Source organism: Polypterus senegalus, chromosome 5 (assembly GCF_016835505.1).
Source record: "Polypterus senegalus isolate Bchr_013 chromosome 5, ASM1683550v1, whole genome shotgun sequence".
Taxonomy (NCBI): Eukaryota; Metazoa; Chordata; class Cladistia; order Polypteriformes; family Polypteridae; genus Polypterus; species Polypterus senegalus.
This window is the reverse complement of record NC_053158.1, coordinates 205,284,751-205,308,933: the sequence shown is the minus strand read 5'-3', so window position 1 is coordinate 205,308,933 and position 24,183 is coordinate 205,284,751. Positions and strand designations below refer to the sequence as shown.

Here is a 24,183-nt window from a genome sequence, read left to right as displayed (position 1 = left end):
CCTCTACTCCTAAGTCAACGTCAGCCCTGAAAGAGTTAAATCAGCACACGCGTTTATTTACACGATTTACAGAACAGTCACACAGAACAGTGACGCAGCACCAGTCACACAGAACAGTGACACAGCAGTCACACAGAACAGTGACGCAGCACCAGTCGCACAGAACAGTGACGCAGCACCAGTCGCACAGAACAGTGACGCAGCACCAGTCACACAGAACAGTCAGCAGTCGCAGAACAGTGACGCAGCACCAGTCGCACAGAACAGTGACGCAGCACCAGTCACACAGAACAGTGACGCAGCACCAGTCGCACAGAACAGTGACGCAGCAGCAGTCACCCTCAGTCCAGGCCCTGCGCTCAATGCCTGTCTTCACCGCCTCTTTATGCTCCGCCTGCTCCGCCTGACGAGCTCCAGGTGCCTCCCCGGTGTGGCACCCAGCACTACTCCAGGTGTCTCTGGTCTTCCCCCCAACAGTTCCGGGTGTGGCGCATGTGATGAGGGCTAGGGCTCCACTGGCATTGCGGTGACCACGGGCCCCTGTAGGGTTGAGCTTCTAAGCTCTGTTCCCAGGGTCCCCAAAGCCACCTGGTGTCTCTGATTCTCTTCCAAAAGCACTTCTGGGTGTGGCAGAAGTGCTGATGTCCAGGGCTCCATAGGCATCGGGGTGCCCCCTGGTGGGGACAACGGGCCCCTATAGGGCTGGGTTTTTCAAAGCTCTGTACCCATGGTCCCTAAAGCCACCAGGGTGGTCACCCCCTCATAGTCTGGAGGAGGCGTAAGCCCTCCTCCAGTCCTCCTGGGTGTCCCGGCTGGGTACCAACCCCAGCCACTCGCCACACTGTGAAAAGATGCTGACCGTAGAAGAAGCAGACGGCCGCTAGGGTGGAGAAAAGAAGAGCTGCTCAGGAAACGGCAAGAGCATCGACCTCTGAGCAAACGAATGATGAACGTACAGAGAAAGAAAGCGGATGAAAACTAAGAGCGCTCGCGTCAAGAGGATTCACTTCACGTTATCGTTCCAGCAGTGCGCCGTTACTGGTTTCCGATAATATATAACATCCGTTATCCACTGACTTAGAAGAGGTGAGTTTGGATCTTTCCACTTTTTCATACTTTTGCTGACTTCCAAACTGAAACACAAATGGAGTCGCATTTCAGGAACTTCGTGGTTACTAAAGTGGCCGTGGGGGTCTGCGCAGGGTTGACATTGAGGTGACGTGTAGTTGCTTTTTTGAGGAGATGCGCCTCAGGCGATGTGGTAGACACTCGGTAGGAGACTCAGACTTGTCAGAGGTGTAAGTCAGCCTTTAATAGCAACTTTCATTTTAGGCTAAAACCGTATTTAAACTTTAAAGGATGCAGCACGATATAAAATGTACTTCGAATCGAATAGCCTAACCCTAACCCTAACCCTAACTCCCCACACACGGTTGACAAACCCAACGTCCCAAAACAAGAATGACGTCTCGCCCGACGCTTAATTATGGATTCAGACCAGTGGCCAGCATACTAAAATATTAAATTTCCAGAAGAACTTTGGTAATTTAGTAAAGGAAAATGAAATCCATCCCTTAAATCCAAAGATTTTTGTGGGTCTATTATTAATGCGCCTGCACCCCTAGAATTTTGGAGACTAATTTTAATATTAGGGTTTGGGTTCCAGAGGATTATTTTATTAAGATTAGAGACCCAGGGTACTGTTGCTGCCCGGCTTGGGTTAGGGGTAGATTTGTGCCCTTTTGTGCCCATGCGATCGCTTCTGAAACTTGAATTTCAGGAGTGAATTAAACCTTTAAGGTGTCTGTCTCTCTTTTTTTTTTTATTTGCAGGTTTCATTTTCAAGGGCCTTGTGGACAAACTTTGCCTCCTGCCCTCGCTCGCCATGAAAGTGAAATTATTTCCTGAGCGAGAAAAACCAACAAAGGAAAAACTGAAATGCCAGGCGCAAAGAGAGGCCACGGAAGATCAGTCGTCATCATCATCAGCTTGGTATTGCGGACTGAGGAGTCTGAAGATGGAACTGACGCAGGAAATGATTTGACAAAGACGTCACAGATGCTGCGTTTTAACAAAGACGCTTTGGTGATTTTTTTTCTTGCCACTATTTTTTATTATTTTTTTTTTCCTTCTTTCCCCCCAATCACAGTTATTGGATGGTTATTTGGAAATGCCGTGTTTCCTGATGGGATTTTTGCGCTATTAATACGGTGACATACGACTGACTGATGACAACGATCAGGTTCTTGGTGACGCTTTTCTTCTCGCATTCAAATGATGTCCCCTAAAAATCACATTCTGTGTTTCCTCCACTGCGTGTATTTTGTGATTTCCGCGTACGCAGCTGCGGTTCTTTCTTACGCCGGGATATTCAAGCTGCTGTGCTTTCCTTCATTATTCTGATCACCGCTGGCTTGCCGCGTTTGTTGGACACGGAGCTTCAATGCCTTGTCTTTGGTTGGGGTGTCCCTACAGAAACACTTAAATGGAGGACTGAGGACCAGGATGGTTAGGTGAGCCAATTTCAACTGCACAGAACGCATTAGAGTACAATAAATGAAATCCTGAATAAAGTCGCCATGAATGTCAATGTCAGTTTATTTATAGAGAAGATTTCAAACAACATAGGAGTGCTTAACAATAATAGAATAAAAGAAATAACATAAAGAGAAATGAAATATATGAAGATGAATAAATAATAAATAGAAGTAATGTTACGTAATCACGATGAGGACACCAGCAGGATTACTGAAGGTCACAGAATGCAAGTGACTAGAAATGAGTCTTTAATCTCGTTTTGAATTGTCGACGACTTCTTTATGTGACGAGGTAACGAGTCCCACAGGTGAGGAGCAGCAGTTGTCCCCCTTAGTGTGACACTCGGTATGAGGGACAACGAGAGACAACTGACCTGAAGATCTACGCACTCTACATGGCTGGTGTAAAGCACACAATTCAGATAAACAGGCAGGAGCGAGTCCATGTAAAGATTTACAAACTAGCAACAAGATTTTAAAATCAATTCGAAACCTGACAGGCAGCCATTGTAAAGAAGCTAATATTGGAGAAACAGAATCAGACTTTCCCTAACCCTAACCAGAAAGCAAGCGGCAGCATTCTGGACCAACTGTAACCTGCGTATCAGAGATTTGCTAATCCCAGAATACAGCGAGTGGCAGTAATCGAGGCGAGAGAAGATAAGAAGCACGAGTATCTTTCTCAAGATCTCTAGAAGATAAAAAGGCTCGATCTTACCTAATAGATAAAGCTGGAAGAGGCATCTTGACTACAGAATTAATCTGCTTCTCAAAAGAGAGGTTACTGTCAAAGATAACACCAAGACTGCGGACTTGAGCTTTGCAAAAGACAGAGAAAGAGCCGAGAAGTCCAAGACCAATCTGGGCTTTAGCTGATGGACCCGCTATGAGCGCCTCCATTTTATTTTAATTCAGATCAAGAAAATGATTAGCCATCCAGGATCTTAGTTCACAAAGACAGTCGTGCAGTTGATTTATTGCAGAGTTGCAGTTGGGAATATAAACCTGAGTATCATCAGCATAGCAGTGGTGTGAAAAACTATTTGCCCCCTTCCTGATTTCTTCTTCTTTTGCATGTTTGTCACACAAAATGTTTCTGATCATCAAACACATTTAACCATTAGTCAAATATAACACAAGTAAACACAAAGTGCAGTTTTTAAATGATGGTTTTTATTATTTAGGGAGAGAAAAAAATCCAAACCTACATGGCCCTGTGTGAAAAAGTAATTGCCCCCTTGTTTAAAAACCACCTACCTGTGGTGTATCACACCTGAGTTCAATTTCCTGATTACTGCCACACCTGCCTGTTTCAATCAAGAAATCACTTAATTAGGAGCTGCCTGACACAGAGAAGTAGACCAAAAGCACCTCAAAAGCTAGACATCATCCCAAGATCCAAAGAAATTCAGGAACAAATGAGAACAGAAGTCATTGAGATCTATCAGTCTGGTAAAGGTTATAAAGCCATTTCTAAAGCTTTGGGACTCCAGCGAACCACAGTGAGAGCCATTATCTACAAATGGCAAAAACATGGAACAGTGGTGAACCTTCCCAGGAGTGGCCGGCCGACCAAAATTACCCCAAGAGCGCAGACGACTCATTCGAGAGGTCACAAAGACCCCAGGACAACGTCTAAAGAACTGCAGGCCTCACTTGCCTCAATTAAGGTCAGTGTTCACGACTCCACCATAAGAAAGAGACTGGCCTGCAAAAACGGCCTGCATGGCAGATTTCCAAGACGCAAACCACTGTTAAGCAAAAAGAACATTAGGGCTCGTCTCAATTTTGCTAAGAAACATCTCAATGATTGCCAAGACTTTTGGGAAAATACCTTGTGGACTGATGAGACAAAAGTTGAACTTTTGGAAGGCAAATGTCCCGTTACATCTGGCGTAAAAGGAACACAGCATTTCAGAAAAAGAACATCATACCAACAGTAAAATATGGTGGTGGTAGTGTGATGGTCTGGGGTTGTTTTGCTGCTTCAGGACCTGGAAGGCTTGCTGTGATAGATGGAACCATGAATTCTACTGTCTACCAAAAAATCCTGAAGGAGAATGTCCGGCCATCTGTTCGTCAACTCAAGCTGAAGCGATCTTGGGTGCTGCAACAGGACAATGACCCAAAACACACCAGCAAATCCACCTCTGAATGGCTGAAGAAAACAAAATGAAGACTTTGGAGTGGCCTAGTCAAAGTCCTGACCTGAATCCAATTGAGATGCTATGACCTGCATGACCTTAAAAAGGCGCTTCATGCTAGAAAACCCTCAAATAAAGCTGAATTACAACAATTCTGCAAAGATGAGTGGGCCAAAATTCCTCCAGAGCGCTGTAAAAGACTCATTGCAAGTTATCACAAACGCTTGATTGCAGTTATTGCTGCTAAGGGTGGCCCAACCAGTTAATAGGTTCAGGGGGCAATTACTTTTTCACACAGGGCCCTGTAGGTTTGGATTTTTTTTTCTCCCTAAATAATAAAAACCATCATTTAAAAACTGCATTTTGTGTTTACTTGTGTTATATTTGACTAATGGTTAAATGTGTTTGATGATCAGAAACATTTTGTGTGACAAACATGCAAAAGAATAAGAAATCAGGAAGGGGGCAAATAGTTTTTCACACTACTGTAGCAGTGGAAAGAAATGTGACATTTCCTAAAATGAGCTCCAATAGGGTGACGGTATATAGAGAATAAATTAGGACCCAAAATGGATCACCATATTTAAGAAGAGCAGTAGACGAAAAAGAGGAATTTAGAGTCACTGAAAAGTGTCGACCAGTTAGATACGACCTGAACCAGTTAAGAGCAGCCAGCCCCTTTAAGCCCAACAAGATGTTCAAGCCGCATCAGCAATGTCTCATGGTCAGTAGTGTCAAAGGCAGCAGACGAGTCAAGGAGGACAAGGACTGCAGTGCCACCTGAGTCAGTAATAAGAGAGATCCATTCGTCCATCTATCCATCCTCTTCCACTTATCCGAGGTCGGGTCGCGGGGGCAGCAGCTTCAGCAGAGATGCCCAGACCTCCCTCTCCCTGGCCACTTCCAGCTCTTCCGGGGGAATCCCGAGGCGTTCCCATGCCAGCCAGGAGACAGTCCCTCCAGCGTGTCCTGGGTCTTCCCCGTGGCCTCCTCCCGGTTAGACGTGCCCAGAACACCTCGCCAGGGAGGAGGCATCCTGATCAGATGCCCGAGCCACCTCATCTGACTCCTCTCTAATATTAGAGATGTCATGGCGTACTTTCAGGAGGGCCGTCTTAACGCCATTTTAACAGCTTAAGCCAGACTGGTAGATCTCAAATAAATTATTGGAGTTAAGGCGATCGACCAACTGATTCTAAATAATTCTTTCTAGATGACGTGACGGCACTGTTGCTCTTTATTTTCATTTCTTTGCCTTCAGCCACACTGCTGTATTTCTGTGTAAAAACGCAGACCTTGGTTATTCATTTTGCCTTCCATCCACATTAAACGCTCTCCAATGGCAGACATTTCTGGAATTGCCAGCTCAGCATTGCAGTGGGAATGTGAAAAATGGAGAATTTTGTAAGCGCAGACCCTGATCACGCTGCGATTGGTTTATTCTTACTCCATGTCGCTGTCACTTACTGGACTCTGCTCATTCCAGTGCGTCGTCACCTTTCCTGTTAGACCACCATATTAAACCAAAGGGGACACAGAGGAGTTGCGCATGGCGCTGTTCGTGTCGCTTACCTGTTTGCCTCTCAGTTGTGTTGTGTTCAGTTGGAACGCTGGCAGATCATTCACTGACTGCTGGTTTGGTTAGAAATCCTTTGGCCGCTGGTGTTGCCCCTTCCAGGATCTCCCTGCTGATGTGTGCCTGGCCAGTGTAGGCGAACACCATTTGTATTTTTAGTCTTAACTGCTGTGGGAACGGGCCGGAGACAGGCAGGCAGGCAGGCAGACAGACAGACACACAGGCAGGCAGACAGGCAGTGTTTTGTCACCCAGCACACGTTTACTTACAGACTGTGCCCAGTGAAGACCCGCACAAACCCAGTGCCGCCAAGTCCAAGCCTCTCTCCACAACGCCTTTACTCTTCAGGCCGACTCCAGCCATCAAATTGGCGGCCCCTTTTATAATCACCCGGATGAGCTCCAGGTGCCTCCCGACAATCTTCCACCGGCACTCCCCAGTGTGGCGGAAGTACCGGCTCTGCATCCCAAAGCATTCCGGGTGTCTCTGATTCACTCTTCCCCCCCCCAAACCAGGAAGTGCTGATGTCCAGGACTCCAACGGCAGCCTACAGGGCTGAGTTTCAAAGCTCTGTACCCGTGGTCCCCAAAGCCACCAGGGCAGTCGCCCCCTTGTGGTCTGGAGGAGGTGCAAGCCCTCCTCCGGTGGTCCTGGGTGTCCCGGCTGGGTAGCAGCCTCAGCCACTCGCCACACTCTGAAAATGCTGGAGTAGACGGACGTCATTCCTGTCCCTAAATTCTAATGAAAGTCGAGTAGTGTGGACGTCGTCTCTGGGCACAGTTTGCACGGATTCCCCTTTGTGGTGTCTTTTTCCCGAGTGCTCTACTGTCCACCCAAATTTGTAAAACATGAAGGTGAGGGGGCTGATGGAGTCCATCCTAACTAGCATAGGACACAAGGCAGGTATAAACCCTGGGCGGGGTGCCAGTCCATCACAGGGCAAGCACACCCACCAGAGCCAATGTGGCACCACGCCAGTTCACCTAACCTGCAGCTCTTTGGATTGTGGGAGGAAACTGGGGCAGCCGAGGGTAACCCACACAGACACGGGGAGAACATTCAGTCTCCATGCTGAGAGGACCCGGGACGTGAACCTCTGTCTGCTTATTGCAAGGGAGCAGAACAACCGCTGCCCTGCCCTGCCCCACGCTGCGCCACCCCAGCCAACAGGTTTGATTTTTAACTCTTGATATACTTCTCATATGTCAGCGCTTATTAATATGCAGACACAATAAGCAAAAGCTGCACTGAATGTTTGATTTATGCAAACAAAGGATGGAGCAGAAGCGACTTGATGCGCTCAACAGCAGCAGTAACCAATAAGATGGATGGATGGATGAAGAAGAGGCCGCTGAACTGGACGGCACCACAAAAAACAAGAGAGACCTGATGGCCTCTGGTGTGCACAGCAAGGTCTGAAATGGAAGGAGAAGCTCAATGGCTAACGAGTGCACCACTTTGTGTAAATGACCAGTGTGTGTGTGTGTGTGTGTGTTGCTTCACTTCTTCTTTCAGCTGCTCCCATTAGGTGTTGCCACAGCAGATCATCTTCTTCCATATCTTCCTGTCCTCATCATCTTGCTCTATCACACCCATCACCTTCATGTCCTCTCTCACCACATCCATAAACCTCCTCTTAGTCCTTCCTCTTCTCCTCTTACCTGGCAGCTCTATCCTTATTACCCTTCTCCCAGTATACCCAGCATCTCTCCAAACCAACACCATCTCGCCTCTCTGACTTTGTCTCCCAACTGTCCCACCTGAGCTGACCCTCTAATGTCCTCATTTCTAATCCTGACCATCCTCGTCACACTCAATGCAAATCTTAACATCTTTAACTCTGCCACCTCCAGCTCTGTCACCTGTGCCACCGTCTCCAGCCCATATAACACAGCTGGTCTCACTACCGTCCTGTAGACCTTCCCTGTCACAAGTCACTCCTGACACTCTTCTCCTATCCTGCCTGCACTCTCTTCTTCACTTCTCTTCCACAATCCCTGTTACTCTGTACTGTTGATTCCAAGTATTTCAACTCCTCCAACTTCACCAACTCGACTCCCCTCATCCTCACCATTCCACTGACCTCATGTATTCTGTCTTGGTGGTCCTCCTGACCTTCACTCCTCTCCTCTTCATATCTCCACATCTCCTCGACCTGCAGATCACAATGTCATCAGCAAACATCCTGTCTAATCTCGTCTGTCAGCCTGTCCGTCACCGCTGACAATAAGAAAGGCCTCAGAGCCGACCCCTGATGTAATCCCACCTCCACAAGAATGACAGAGAAGTAGAGGAGGACATGGCGTCCTCAGATCCCAGACAAGCCTTGACCAACGCAGTGGCATTGGGGGACTGGGGCTTCAGAGGCTTAAGCCCTGGTCTTTTCATTATCAACAGTGGTAAGGCCCTGCTCAGCATTACATGCACATGTGCGAAAGCCCACCTTGATTCCAGCTCTTCGATTTTATACACATGGAAGACCCCGATACCTGCAAATCCAGGAAACGCCCCTGAACTGATGGCATCATCTTAAAGTTAACAGGTCCCCCGAGAGCTACTCCACTGTAATATAAATTCGTATCCATGGTCAAGTAAGCGGACCCCCATTTAAATTGACATGCACATCTGCTTACTTTGAACGGGGTGCCCCATCCCCTCACTCTCCAGAGTTCTTTACATCTACATTGGAATCTGCAGACTTTAAAATGAAAAACATGAAAAGAAATGATTTAATGAACAGTGTAACCAAATGAAAACCATAAACATCTAGTGATGATCACATATACTTACATTTCTACTAATTACACATTTCAGTTCAAAAGAATACAATAGAATAAAATAATAACATTGTGATTTGCAATAACCACCGTCAAAAACCAAGTCAGTAGGAAAAGTAAGAAGTGATCTACGGCAGGAATATTTTACTCATCAGCAATTGTATGTAGCGCGTGTCTGAGTAAGCAGCCCCAGTGACCCGAGTGTTGGTTATCCTGACTTGCAAGGTAATTATTCACCGCACCACCAGATGGCGCCTTCGAAAAAATGTAGTCACTGAACAAACGAGCCCTTCTTGCACCATTACTTCCGGGTTAAAGGAGAGACGAGAACATGGTGAAAATGGTGAAGAAGCGGCGTGGTGTGGCTGTTAATACGAATGAGATAACCATGGAAGACAAAACGCCGGAGGAGTCCAGCGATGAGGATGATGGACCGGAAGAGGTGGCATTCGAGACGGCGAGAGAGGACGCCGAAAAGAGGAGGAGAGACGTGGCGGCTTTTATTAAAAGGTCAGGCGACTCGCACCACTCACGCCGTTAGCGGCTTCCCTGTTTATTTATTTTTTTTTTGTTGTTTTCCTGTCTATCATGAATCGTTTAAAAAATGTAACGCTCTAAAAAAATGCTTTCGTAGCGATTAAAGCAGTATCTTGTGTGGAATGCACAAGCACTTACGAAGTCGACTCGATCTGGTAGTTTGATGCAGCTGATTTGTTTTGGAGATGATTGCGCTGATTAAAATAAAAATTACAGTAACGGCGGGCGAAATTGTCCTGCCATTAAACTGAAACGAGTTGAGCTGAGCCGAAATAAGTGGCTGCTGCAGCCGCGCACGTTCTCTTGGCGTAGGTCTGCGAATGCTTAGCTCTCGCATCTGATTGGCTGAAATGTACAGGCGCGCAGCTCTGGAGCTGCCTGGGATGTTGTCCACGTGACGTGGGGAGCCTCGTCTCGTGTATGGAAGCTTGTTTCAGCCAAAATTAATTGCAATCCTACACGTTAACTACGGTTGTAGTGCAGCGCACCCGCATGTGGTGTCTTTAATTTTGACACGTTTTTAATTTCAAATAAAATGGTCGATTGTTTTTCTACAACGGCACACAGATTCTGTGTCAGTTTAAATTGTGATACGAAGGCGTATTACATTTTAATTCCTGTCCATAGATCGTGTGTCTCAACTAGAGGCAAAGCGAACGCATTGCATTTTCGCTTGGCGGTTGCATTTGGACTGAAGACTACGGATTGATCAGGTCAGAACTGAATGTGAGCAAATCACCAGTCGGCGTTAAAAGGTGAGGCGAAAGGTTTGAACGGGGGAGTTGATGCTGTTTGTGCGTGCGTTCCATGTGAAGTGGGAAGACCAAATTTCCGAGTCCCTACTTGGGATTTTCAACTTGAATGCCCCCCCTTAAGTCGGATTTCTAACGCGGAAGTTCGCGGCTGCTCCGTCAAGTCCGAGTTTGTCCAAATTCGGAATATAACGTCAATTCAAAACACTTGAGCTTCAGTGAAAGCTGTAGCCGTCTTTATGTCTCATTAAATGAGTTGCGCACACACAGTACTGTCCAAATTCTATACGTGGACATAATGCAGCGGTGTTTGGATGCGCAACAAAAGCTTTCCTGGACACATCCATGTGGCTTTTCCCAATATTTTACAGGAGCACGGTGTGACGTCATTCCCAGCTCTGACTTGATGGAAAGTGCGCCGCGGACGAGAAGCCTGCAATAGTTCAACAGTCGGGTGCTTTAATGAGTGCTGCGGTGGAATGGTGGGGGGGCAGCGGGGTGCAGATTTCATTATTGGGGTTCCTCTTAGAGTAGATGTTATGAGACCTACTTCTAGCTTGATAGCAGTCCCCGGCCACAATATGAGAAGTTTTTTCATTACAGAAGTCAACTTCATCATTGCGGACATTAAGTTTATTGGATTAACAGAAAATATGCAATATGCATGATAACAAAATTAGACAGGCATCCCAACACAGATATGACATCAATACTCAGCTGAGCCTCCTTTTGCTCCTTTGAGCCTCCAGACGCTGTCCTCCTGTAGCCTGTGACGAGTGTCTGGACTCTGATGGAGGTATTTCTGACCTTCTTCATACAAAATCTCTCCAGTTCAGTTCAATCTGATGGACAGCCTGCTTCAAATCATCCCATTGATTGTCGATGATATTCAAGTCAGGGGACTGTGACGGCCATTCCAGAACATTGGACTTCTCCATCTTCATGAATGTCTTTGTGTTTTGGCTCATTGTCTTGTTGGAATATCCAACCCCTGCTTAAGTAACTTCAACTTTGTGACTGATGCTTGACATTATCTTAAAGAATTTGTTGATATTGGGTTGAATTCATCCGACCCTCGACTTTAACAAGGGCCCCAGTCCCTGAACTGGCCACACAGCATGATGGGACCTCCACCACATTTGACAGGAGGTAGCAGGTGTTTTTCTTGTTCTTCTTCCGCCATGCAAAGCGCTTTTTGTTCTGACCAAATAACTCCATTGTTGTCTCATCAGTCCAAAGCACTTTGTTCCCAAATGAATCTGGCTTGTCTAAATGAGCATTTGATACAACAAGCGACTCTGTTTGTGACGTGAGTGCAGAAAGGGCTTCTCTCTCCTCACCCTGCCATACAGATGTGCTGAATTGTAGCACGATGTCCAGATACACAATCTGCAGTGAGATGTTCTTGCAGGTCTTTGGAGGTGATCTGTGGGTTGTCTGTCACCATTCTCACAATCCTGCCTCTTCATATGCCGCTCCTGTGTTTTACTTGGCCTGCCAGACCCGAGTTGGTTTAACATCAACTGTGCCTGTGGCCTTCCATTTCCTGATTCCATTACTTACACTTGAAGCTGACAGTTTAAACCTCTCAGATGGCTTTTTGTAGCCTTCCCCTAAACCAGGAGACTCAACAATCTTTGTTTTCAGATCTTTGAAGAGTTGCTTTGATGATCCCATGCTGTCTGTCACTCTTCAGAGGAGAGTCAAAGGGAAGGAAGCACAACTTGTAATTGACCACCTTAAATACCTTTGACCACTCATGACTGGACACTCCTGTCTATGAAGTTCAAGTCTTGACGAGCTCATCCAGCCAAGTGATCAGCACTGAGCAGTGACAGGCATTCAAATCAGCACAATGACAAGGGGACCCACATTTGTGCACAGCCAGTTTTTCACATTTGATTTAATTTCATAAACTAAATTCTGCGTCACTGAAAATCTTTGTTTGTGAAAACACCGCAGTACTCCAAGTAAACGAAAGACAAGCCACTGATATCTTTACTGGTGAAAGGAGAGTCCATTATTATGCAGGCTTTCCCCCCAAACTTTTTCATACGACTGTCACTGTCGCGGTCCCTAGACTTGTAACAGGCAGTCAGAGACTTGAAATCCTGATAGAAAGAATGATGTCTGAAAATGGCGGAGTTGTGGTGGAAACATCAACTGTAAATCTGGAAACAAGTGAATTCCTGTTGCTGCGGCTGCGGCACAGTCGGTGATGTATGTTGTGCAGAGGTCTGTTCCAAAGCCAAGGTAGGAAGAACAGAAACGCTCTGCTAACAGCTGATGAAGATGATGATGATGGCAGAAGCCTAATGGTCGCCACAACTCCACTGCTCTGGTGAAAAAGCAGATGTTCTCAGAAGAGAAGTCATTGAGGGTAAGAGCCAGTCCTGCCAGTCTACTGAGGGTGTTGATGGGACGGTCCTGGACTTGGACGTCTGTCTGAAGGCAATGAGACCTTCATCCTGAGGAATGCATGTGTACAGAGGGCTGATGGAAGGGAAGCCGAAAGACGCCAATAAAAGCCAAGCAGGATGTTTTTTCTGTGTTCCTGCCCGTTTTGCATTAAGGTTTAAATGACCGGCGCCTGCCTAATGGTGGTCTGTGTGAGTTAAAGCAGGAGGTCCTGTTCACCTGATGTTACCACTCGCCACTTTCTTGTTTTGCATTTGATTTTTTTACACGTCTGCTGTTTCATTTTTCTCTTCTAGAGATAAAGAACAACAGAAGGAAAAACGAAGAAAGAGACAGGAGCTGTTTTCAGAGCAAAAGGTAAGGTCGTCCTCGCCCACCTGAACTGGCATACAGTCCTAGTCGATGTCCCCCCCCTTTCATAGCAGCACTTGCCCCGCTTGGGCTTTTCCATTTAGATACGCGTGTGACGCAGCCGTTGGCTTTCACTGGGTGTGTGCGCTCGCATCGGCGGAAACAGGAGACGAGCTCCATGATGAACATTCATTTACAGCTTCAGTTATAGACGGAGCGACAACGGCATCCGTCCATTATCCAACCTGTCCACAGGGTCCCGGGGGTCTGCTAGAGCCAGTCCCAGCCAACACAGGGTGCAAGGCAGGAACAAATCCTCGGGCAAGGGCGCCAGCCCACCACACGGCACACACTAGGGACAGTTTAGAGTCGCCAATGCGCCTAACCTGCATGTCTTTGGACTGTGGGAGGAAGCCCACGCAGACACGGGGAGAACCTGGGAAGCAAACCCAAGCCTCCTTGCTGCGAGGCAGCAGCGCTACCCACTGTGCCACCATGCTGCCCGTGGCAATCATGAACAACCAAAAAAAAACCCATGCAGATTGTTTTATTTGCATTGCCGATGAGGTGGAATCGTATTACCTGTATATAAAGATTCGTCACGTCTCAGAAGAAAGCCAATCATGGAATGAGACGACATCATGAGAGCAATCCAATCAGGGAAGGGTCACGTAGTAAGCACGAACAAATCCAAACGCCGTTAAGAGTCTTCATTCTTCAAAATGACCTTTCCAAACGTTGACCCTTCGACGTCAGGCAGACCTGTTGAGATGTGGGCAGCTCTGGATGGCGTCGTCAAGAGTCTGTGTTTTGGGGTTTAGTAATGTGGGGTGGAGACCTGAACGTGTGGCACTGTGTGTGCTGCCGTCCTCTTACACCCTCATCTCTTCCACTTCTTCACACGGCCTCTCCTGCCCGTCCTGTGCCCGTGCCACCCTGGCCTGTTTCTCTTGTCGCCTCCTCATATTGACTAATTGTGATTGAACTTCTGTTTTTATGAGGTGTTATTTTTTTTTTTCTTGTTCTTTTGATTTTTCCAGAAACAGAAATGTATCTCTGAAGAGGTTTTAAAAGAGGTTGAATCTTCTGAAGCCAGGCAAGTGACCTTGACATGCAAATTGCTTATGTTCATCTTTTAACCCAATAGAGATGAGAAAAAATCCAGTTTTCAATATTTAATAAATTTACAAACATTTCTAAAAAAAACTGTGATGTCACATTGGCATTATGGGTGACTGACTGTAGAGCAGCGGGCAAACATTTTTTGAAAAACAATCCATTGAAACTTAAATTTTCAATACAAAGTGTGCAGAAGGTGAGGGGTCTCGGTGCCTTTTCAATCCGCTGCACGTCTTAATGGCGGACTGTCATCGCCTGTTCAAATTACAGAGCTGGGAATTGCAGTTCCACGTATAAAATATTCCTGTACCCAATCTCAAAAATCACGTCATGTAGTTTTAGGAACCTCCACCAAAATCAAATCTGTGAAATATGTGGAAAAACTGGAATCTGGTTGTGTCAGAGTGCGGTTATACAGAATCTCACTGAAGAGTAAACCAATTCAATTATTTCAGTAATTCAGTTCAAACAGTTCAACTTAAATGGATTCATTCATTATACAGGGTGGTCCAGATCTAATCATGCAATTTCATTATGCGATAACTTATTAAGTTTATTAAATAGGAAATCACCCGAAAAATCCTGGAGCTTTGAGAAGTGTGCGACCTGACGACATGAAGAATCGTCTTTGTGCCCAACTGGAATCGTCTCCACATACAGTGGTGTGAAAAACTATTTGCCCCCCTTCCTGATTTCTTCTTCTTTTGCATGTTTGTCACACAAAATGTTTCTGATCATCAAACACATTTAACCATTAGTCAAATATAACACAAGTAAACACAAAATGCAGTTTTGAAATGAAATCAGGAAGGGGGCAAATAGTTTTTCACACCACTGTAAATCAGTCATCCAGATGATCTGGATCTGCATATTTAGATCTGGACCACCCTGTACACAGAGTGACATATTTCAAGTGTGTAATATTCAAATTTGTGGTGGACGCCCCTTTGTCACTCGATCTGGGGGAGCAGCCATGGGAGCCACGCTACGTCCCTTAGAACCTTTGTTGGCAGCAGTTTCCTTTTAGGGGTCACCAGTTCCCTAACTGGAATAAGTTCTTTTATAATTGCGGCGTTTTAAGTATCCGAAAAATATAGAGATATGATATTAAAAGGCGATATCCCTCCCATAGTGATACGACAGTTAAAATCACATAAGAGAGAATAACTTGGCTTTCTTTACTGACGATTTACGCGGCATTACAAATGGAGGAAGCCTGAGAGCATGACAATACACAGGTGGGAGCTTGATCTATACAGTCTGCCATTTTCTATCTCTGTGCTGGAAGGCTTTTCATGACGAATGACGATATCGCCCATTCGTCCCACGGCTTTGAAGTATTGTATACTGGTTCTTCCTCGTGTAGGTCCTTACTTAGGTTCCAAACAAGGGAAGGAGAGGATTGCACTTCATCTCTAACGTACAGGAATAGTCCAGTGCCAATTTTCGCAGTTGTCCCCTTCTCTCTCCATATGCTAGACTAGCAGTTCGAAATGCTGAGCGTCCCTGTGTGCTCACTGTGGCCTGGCCTGTACATGTGAGTGGATTTATAAAATCGTCTTTGTACAGAGCACAGTGACATTAAACTTACATTCTTATTACAGCAGCCCCCCAGGGTTGTGTCGGGGCCACTTTTGTGGAACACCGGAGCTCATCCTGGTTGGGGTCTGTGGCCTCGGCACGGCTTAATGAGCCCCGTCTAGGCGGGCAGCGCAGCCTTATCTGGAAGCTGGGCTGTAGGAGGAGCCTGCAGCACTCCTGGGTGGGCTGTAGGAGGAGCCTGCAGCACTCCTGGGTGGGCTGTAGGAGGAGCCTGCAGCACTCCTGGGTGGGGTGCCAGAGTCGAGAGGAAGACAAAGAGTGTGATTTGGGGACCGTGTAGGGCCTGTGGGACACGGGGAAGAAGAAATAAATAGTCAGTTTTACCCGTGCCTCTGGTGTCAGTCTGTGTCTGGTCGGTGCCAATAAAGCGCCTTTGCCACAACCTGTAGATGCAGCCTTTGATTTTTTGCTCGGTCCAAGGTGCCATCCCTCTGACCCTTCCCCTCTTCCATTTGTTTTTATTGAATTATAACTTCAGGTGACACCTTGACTGTCACCTTAACACTCGTTGGCCCCGCTGTATGAACGTCCCACCAAAGTGTTTGATTTTCCCAAGTACATGTTGTGTGTGTAACTTCAGCGCCTCATCACCGTGTACTGATTTGATTTGTTCATTTTTCCTTTTAGCAAAACAAATGACGATCCGAATTCAGAAGAGCAAGGTGCGTACATCCTGTGAGAGTGGGTGGGTATGGGCCCACTGACAGACTGGCACCCTCCCTATCCACGATTGGCTCCTGCCTTGAACCCAGCGTTTGCAGGCCAGACTCCCACCCCGTAGTTTTGATCAGAGGGCCGTTCCTTCTCAAAAGCAAACCTCTCGCTTGCTTTGACTTCTTCAGTTGGTCTCTTAAGTGCGGAGCTGATCTGAGTTGTGGTCGGCTCCAGAGGAGAGTCCTCATACCCCGACTGTCATGCTGTTTGTAAAGTGGAGTTTGACCGTCTTAAATGCTGACTCGTGTGTTTTGTCACAACAGAAGATGACCAAGGACAGGAAAGTGAAGATGAAGATCTTGAAGTTCATGAGGCTCCTGTAAGGTAAGCGGTCATTGACTACATTCTGATTCGTGACCTGACGCTGCTGCCCTCTGAGACTGTTGAATAGAAGTCTCTGTGAATAAAACCCCATGTGCGGTGGCAGATCAAGACCACCGTAGGCCCCTGGGTGACTTGGCTCAGTAAAGAGCTGATCATACTTTTCCACATCGGGTCATTTAATGCAGAGCGGTACTTCTCAGTCTTGATTTCTGCTCGACGCTTACTGTAATTGACCCTCGGGTGATTGTTTTGTCAAGTGGAAGGGGATCCAGAGATTCCCCCCAAACCGAGATCATTTCAACTCAATCGTTTCATTAAGGGAGTGCGCAGGATTTTGGTGAAAAGGCCCCTGGAGGCGCACCCAGTATGTCCTGATGGTAGATCCACTCCTACCCGTGTACATCTTCAGCAGTCGCCCCGTAACAGACCCCCTGGACAAGCCTGCAGAAGAGTAAACCCCCTCGAGTACCACGAGGCAAATGAGACAAAATATTCTTAACCCAGTGGCACGTTACATGGCTTATCAAACTTCCCGGGACCTCCCAGCGTGGAGTTTGCGTGTTCTCCCCGTATCTTCGTGGGCTTCCTTCCACAGTCCAAAGACATGCAGGTTAGGTGCACTGGCGATCCTAAATTGTCACTGTGTGTGTGTGTGTGTGTGTCCTGCGGTGGGCTGGCGCCCTGCCCGGGGTTTGTTCCTGCCTTGCGCTCTGTGTTGGCTGGGATTGGCTCCAGCAGACCCCCGTGGCCCTGTAGTTAGGATATAATGGGTTGGATGATGGATGGATGGATGACTTCAGTTGTTGATCTCGTTGTCTGAGGATGTCAGATTACACAACTAGAAACTACAGAACGTGACGCGTTTCACAAACTCCAGCACAGTTCTAAAATATCACTAACTCGTCTCTTTTTATTTGTTTAGTATTTTTCCTGCCAGCCAGTAACACGCCACACAAATGCTTTGTACGTCTGGTGAGCTTCGCCCCAATCTCCACCATTTTATTTGTCCCCCGTCCCCCCAAGGCTGACTTTTGTATGTAAGATCCCAAACACGCATTCATCGCACATCCAGGTGAGCACTCGGAGGTCATCGGCTCTCCTGCACACAAGCCGCCCCGTGATTTGAGATTAAATATAAATCTGCTCGGTTTGGTCCTAGCAAGTCGCACACTGGCTGGACTCTCTGGTTCGTCTGTAATTTGAGAATCGGTGGAACATCATGTGAAGTGTCGGGGGGCCTTAGGCCAGCATCACAATTACACGACTTGTAGGCCGAGGGGATGTCAGACTTGACAACTACAGCTGCTGATCTCGCCACTTGAGGATATCGGATTACACAATTTGAAATTGCCAGGCCTGCTAAATCACAAAAGTCCACCCAGTTTCGTATTTGTCGAATATCGTAAACAGTAAGTTGCTCCCTGACCACGCCAGTGGTGTATGAAAGCTTTACCAGTGCGGTGGCTTTATCTCTTTTTCTTTCTTTGCTCTGTTATGCTACCTCAAACACGAGAGCTCACACAGATAAGTCTCAGCCCCGTGTTTCTTATTTCTAGTTGGAGTTCCAGGTGAGCACCCATTGGTGTTTTCAGCCCCGCTTCCGCAGAGCCACCCCTACGACTTGAGACGAAATCAAACTTGTTCAGTTGTCTCGTGGCGAGTCGCTGGGGAGGTCGGGCTGCATGGCTGCTTTGACTTACTAAGATGGAATTGAACTGAAAATCATGAAACAAGTCAAGTGATGTGACGGGACGTTAAAAAGAAACGGTCTGAGCTGTCGGCTTTAACCCCCACGCTATTGACTTGCGGACCCTCCAAGTGTAGTATTTGTGTAGCCGTCACTCGCAGCCAGCACACGAAGACTTGCACAGCAGTGTTTTAGAGGTGGCCACCCACTTTCAGGGCTTTTTAGACATGCAGTGCGTATAGAAAAGAATCCCCCTTTGAAATATTCCCTTTTTTTTTTTTTGCTTTACAGCCTTAAATGAAGAAACACAAACTAATATTTCTTCCCAGCTTTACTTCCTCAATGCCATCTCTAACATCCAAGTGCAAGAAATCCCAGCTACAGTTCAGAAGAATTATAAAAAATCAAAAACAAGACCCACTGAGATTAATAAAGGATCAGCCCCCCATGTCCTTGTCATTTTGTTGACCCCCATTTTACTTTGACAGCCTTTAGTCTGTTGGTTCTTCTTTATCTGCTTTGCACTCCTAGGTTGAGTAATACTTGCCCCCTGCTCAAGTTCGGTCACATTGGCTGGTGAGCGTTGGTGGTCTGCTATCTTCAGATCTTTCCACAGATTTAGTTCTGGGCTCTGACTGGCCACACCGGGACATTCACTTTTTTCTCCTTTTTGCTGTGTGCTTCGGGTCGTTCTTGTGTTGAGAGGTGAACGTTCTGCTCGTCTTCAACTTTCTGGCAGAGGGTAGCAGGTTTTCCTCCAGAATTTTAGGGTATTTTGCCCCCTCCATTTTTCCTTCTACCCTAACGAGAGCCCCAGGCCCCCCACTACAGGATGCTGTCCCCTTCATGCTTTACTGTCGGTACGTGTGTTGTGGATGGATGGTGAGCTGCATTGGTGTACCGTTTGGTATTGAGGCCTAATAGTTAGATTTTGGTCTCGTCTGACCAGAAGACCTTTTTCCACTTGGCATCAGAATCTTCAAACTCAAACGAGCCTTCATGTGGCCTTTCTTGAGAAGTGTGACCCTCTCAAACAAACCACAATGGTGGAGCGCTTGTGAAAGTGTTGTCACCTGCACATCATCAATGACCACTCTGTGCCATCTAATCCTGTAACTCCTTCAAAGTGGCCATTGGCCTCTTGGTGGCCTCTCTTCCCAGTGTCCTCCTTGCTCTTGCTCTGGTCCTAGTAGTACCAAACACTTCTTTATGATGGACTTTACTGAGCTCCTTGGGATTGATGAAGCCTTTTGAGATTTTTTTTGTCTCCATCTCCTGCCTTATGTCCGTCCACAACTCTGTCCCTGAGATCTTCTGAAAGTGGCTGGCCACCCATAGTCAGTTGTTGGCTGTCAGTCGCACCACCAAACAAGGGAACGAATGGACCAGGAACATCTTCACTGATCCCACTCATTACAACTGAGCACAGCCAGTAACCGCAATGGAAATGGTGGGCACGGACACCTGATGGAGTTTACTGGGGGGGGTCCTTTATTAATCTCAGGATTTCTTGTTTTTTATTTTTTAAAATTCTGAACTATAATTAATAATATCTTTCACTTGGCTGTTAGAGTAAGTAAACCTGGGAAGAAATATTAGTTTGTGTTTTCATTTAAGGCTGTAAAGCAAAAAAAAATGGGAATATTTTGAATGGGGGATTCTTTTCTATAATATACTGCTCAAAAAATGAAGGGAACACTTAATCATGAGAGGAAGCCAGTAACCGCAATGGAAATGGTGGGCACGGACACCTGATGGAGTTTACTGGGGGGGTCCTTTATTAATCTTAGGATTTCTTGTTTGGTTTTTTTTAATTTTTCTGAACTGTAGCTGTGATTTCTTTCACTTGGCTGTTAGAGATAGCATTGGGTAAGTAAAGCTGGGAAGAAATATTAGGCTGTAAAGCAAAAAAAAGGGAATATTTAGAAAGGGGGGGGGGTTCTGTTGTAGACCCCCGGTAACGCGTGTGCCTTTTGTTCTCTGACAGGTACAACGCGGTCAGACTGGCTGATCACACTCAGGCCGACTCACAGCAAGAAAGTGCAAAGGACTTCATCCGCGCTCGGCTCTATGGGCGGTCCAGCAGAACCGCGGTTCAGCAGGACCACAAGTAAAGTGTCCTCTCTTGTCTGTCTGTCCGTTGTTTTTCCTACTCTTTAACACTTCGCTGTTCTTCCTGTGACCTGTGCTCCATTTCTCATTCAGACAACCAGATGCTTTCCCTGAAGAATAAGAAGGCCGTCCAGAAGAGTGCGGCGGTGAAGTTCATAAACCAGGACTGGGGTAAGAACGGCGCACCTGGCAGTGGGTGAGAGCGGAGAAACTCGATTGGACAGAAGGGCTCTAGAGTCCTCCAGGGGGTCTTAAGGGACTGTGGCCTTTTGTTTAAACCTGATTTGACTAATTAGTAGCCAGTGCTCCTCCATAATGGATCGTATTTCATCTTGTTGGTGCTTTCAATCTGCCAGGTCAGGTCTTTCTTTCTATCATCCAGATGAAGAAGATGAGCAAATCTCAGTCATCTGCTTTTTTCTCTTCCCATTTCATTTCAAATATGATATGAACTAGCGACTGGGAGCTGATTGAATTGGGCTACACATTCTACGTTTGTGAAATCCATACTTTCTCTGCAAAGAATTATTTGTTTGTTTTTAAGTCCTTGAAATGATTTTGTTATCATGGCACTGATTTGTAATGAAGAGCTTCCTGTCTAAACGGGGCTGCGAGACGTGAACTCAGCTCTTCGGCGCACCTCGTTTGATTTTTTCCAGCAGACAAATTTTCAAAACAAACTCTAATCAGAGTCGGAGTAATAATTACGTTGGCGTAGTCATTTTAGATCTGAGATCGGCTAACATTTAAACAGTGACCGTTGTTAATACCCAGCCGTCATTACTCAGTTTGCCAATAGACGTCAGAAGGACGGATGCCAAAACTGAACTGAAAAGATAGATTGACGTACCAAGCAAATGGCGATACGTTCTAAATTACTTACGGTTCTGGAGCTGTCGAAGGGTTTAAGTCAGTCGACGATGTTAGGCCAGGAAAGTACGGCTCACCAAAGCAACGTTCCAGAAACCAACCGAACTTACTGTTATCTGCTCGAACCAACAGCGACTTACTATACTCGGCTGTCCAGCAGCGTCAGTGGAGCATTCGAACATTCTTAGCCAATCATGCAATACTGCGTCTGCGTGTGCCACGTGAGTCCCATTGGATGGTTCTGAGTTGTATGGAGTCGAGGTATTGACGTGCACACCATACATACAGAGAGTATCCGATTATACAGAAGGATAATGGAAACAAGTTTAATGGCGAATTGCTGCTTCCTTTATCATTTGCATCTAATTGCTGCTGATAACCAATTAAAAACTAGGAAAGCAGGTGTGCGCATCTTAACAAGCGAGACAACGGAAAGGAAACAAACCTCATTTGAGCAGCAAGTGACTTCTCACTAAGAGATGGGGTCGGAACAAAAACCAGTTGTCACCATGGCCCCCGGGGTGGCCTCGGCAGACCCCCATTTGCGTCTGCTCTCTTCGAGTATGTCGTCGTCTTCATTTCAGAAATGTTAAAAGGCTTCCAGTGAAGTGCCCTAACTTTAAAAAAAGCCTAAAGATCTTCAAATGGCGCATCTTTGTTTGTATATTTTAAACACTTCACGCTCTTTGGGTGCAATTTGACCCCCCGTATACTTCAGTAATTTGTTCACAATCCATAAAATCATCCTAAATGTCATTTGTTGTAACTTTTAGGGGTAACCGCTTGAAGATGGTCAGTAAAGCTGATGTCACATGACATATTGTGACACGCGAGTCCCTGTCGTGCACCCCAAAAACACGAGGCTGAGTCTCCATACTTTAGCAAAACCAGCTTTATTCCGCTTGAAACAGGAACAGGGCGGTGATTTATTGTAGCGAGATCTGCTCTCCGGGTCTGGTGGTCCGGTTAGTGACTAGGTGGTCCTGTGCCCTGCAGTTCTAATCGATGGCAGGTGATCATAACGTGACGTGGTCTTTTTGGATTTTTTTTTTTTTTCTTCCATGGTGGGAATCTGTGGTTGCCCCGGCAACTGACAAGCTATCTTCCATAGACACAGCGATCACACTTTGGGATGCTCTTCGGCATGTCGTCCCGTCTTTGGGAGTTTAGAAAACCTTACAATAGAATTTCTTGTCCTGGGATAGGTCAGATTTGCCCACCGCAGGGGCTCATCTCGTCTCTAGACCATGCCAGTTTAAATGACTAAAAATGGCTGGCCATATCACTTTTACCAGTTGAGTGCCGACCTGACAGCTGATAGTGTGATGCCAGACTGAGCCAAAGCTGTATGAACGTACGGCAAGTTCAGCTGCCATCTTGTTGCCAACGCGCACACACACAGCCGCCTTCTATCGTGTTGTGGTGCGAAAAACACGAGATGTCAAACAGACTAGCGTCTTCTGTGTCTGTGACGTCCGAAATGCCCACATTGTTTATTCCAAATCGATCCATTCTATCCGGCTAAGCTTTCATTGGCTGACAGCTGTCATGCACGAAGACCCCGCCCCTACGACTTTAGACAAGTTCAAACCCGTTTTGATTTTAGCGGGGCGAGTCGCCGACCGGTTTAGAGCGAGTCGCTGGGTACGTCACGTTACGTGAGGAGTGCGCCTCTGCTTCACTCGGATTATGTAAATGAAGGAAGGCTGTGATTGGGTAGGACGAGTTCTTATTTTCGATTCCCAGCAGCGATTTGGAGACGCCTGATAAGTACGGGCACTGGGCTGCGTTCTCCGAAAGCATCGTAACTCGTCAGTCGGCGATCAACATGGAGTCTGCGTCGTAGGCTGTGGCGTGAGGCGTCGCGAGGCGTCGGCTGTGGGTGTCTGGCACTCCACTTCGATTGGACGTTTGGCGTTTTGTTCTTATGTCTTTTTTTTTTTTTTTCCTCCCCCTAGGATTAGAAGAGAAAAGAAAAGCCGAGAAGTTCAAGCAGCGATGGATTCAAAAGACGACGAAGACACAAAGCTGAGAAGAACGCGAGGCGAGTCGCTAAACTGTGGAGTGGAAGGCAGAGATGGCAAATTCCAAGGTGATGTCACGGAAGTGAATTGTACCTGCTGAGGTGTCGAGGTTTAGGGCACACTTGGGGTACCATAATTGAAAGGTATGCAGGTTTGAGGGGCCATCGTTGGTGAAATGACACGAGATGAACATTTGTGACGACCCAGTAAACGTTATACGAGTATTTAAGGCTGTCGATCCTTGATGGATCTTTACAGCTGCTGTTTTTGTGGCCAAATGCTGAGCCACCACAAGTTGATTTTTTAATAAATTTGAAAGTTTGGATCTCAAACATGTCTTCTGTTTCTGTGGCCAAGGAAACTCTTCTTACCTTTGCTTAGGTGTTTGTGGGCAAACCTTTTATCTTGCCCTGACGTTCTTTCAGCTTCTCCCCCTGGCACACCTCCCTTGAAGATCTCATGTGTGTGGCCTCCTTCTAATGGTAGACTCAGACGGGCACTTTGACATCAGCAGTGGGCTAAGAGCAACCTGGAGGTCCCATTTGGAGACGTCTTGCTGGAAAGGCCTGGCCAGGCCAAGTTAGCTGTTATTTGAAATCTCCTCCACTTGTAGTTGATCTTCTGGATGGTGGGATGGCT

The 24,183-nt window shown here is 46.6% G+C and overlaps 1 protein-coding gene and 1 long non-coding RNA gene across 3 annotated transcripts in view; both read left to right on the top strand.

Annotated features, from left to right (window-relative positions):
- sirt5 (sirtuin 5) overlaps nt 1–2,590 on the top strand; it is a 52,357-nt gene extending 49,767 nt beyond the window's left edge. For both annotated transcript variants that reach the window (XM_039754007.1, XM_039754008.1), the window contains exon 9: nt 1,833–2,590. In XM_039754007.1, the coding sequence (XP_039609941.1) occupies nt 1,833–1,908 (76 nt within the window). In that variant the 3' untranslated portion in view covers nt 1,909–2,590. The remainder of the gene's footprint in view (nt 1–1,832) is intronic.
- Nucleotides 2,591–20,628: 18,038 nt separating this feature from the next.
- Nucleotides 20,629–23,876, top strand: LOC120529825. The gene is made up of 3 exons (XR_005633818.1): nt 20,629–20,648; nt 20,744–20,821; nt 23,479–23,876. It is a non-coding gene; the product is annotated as an uncharacterized LOC120529825 (long non-coding RNA).
- The last annotated feature ends 307 nt before the right edge of the window (nt 23,877–24,183 follow it).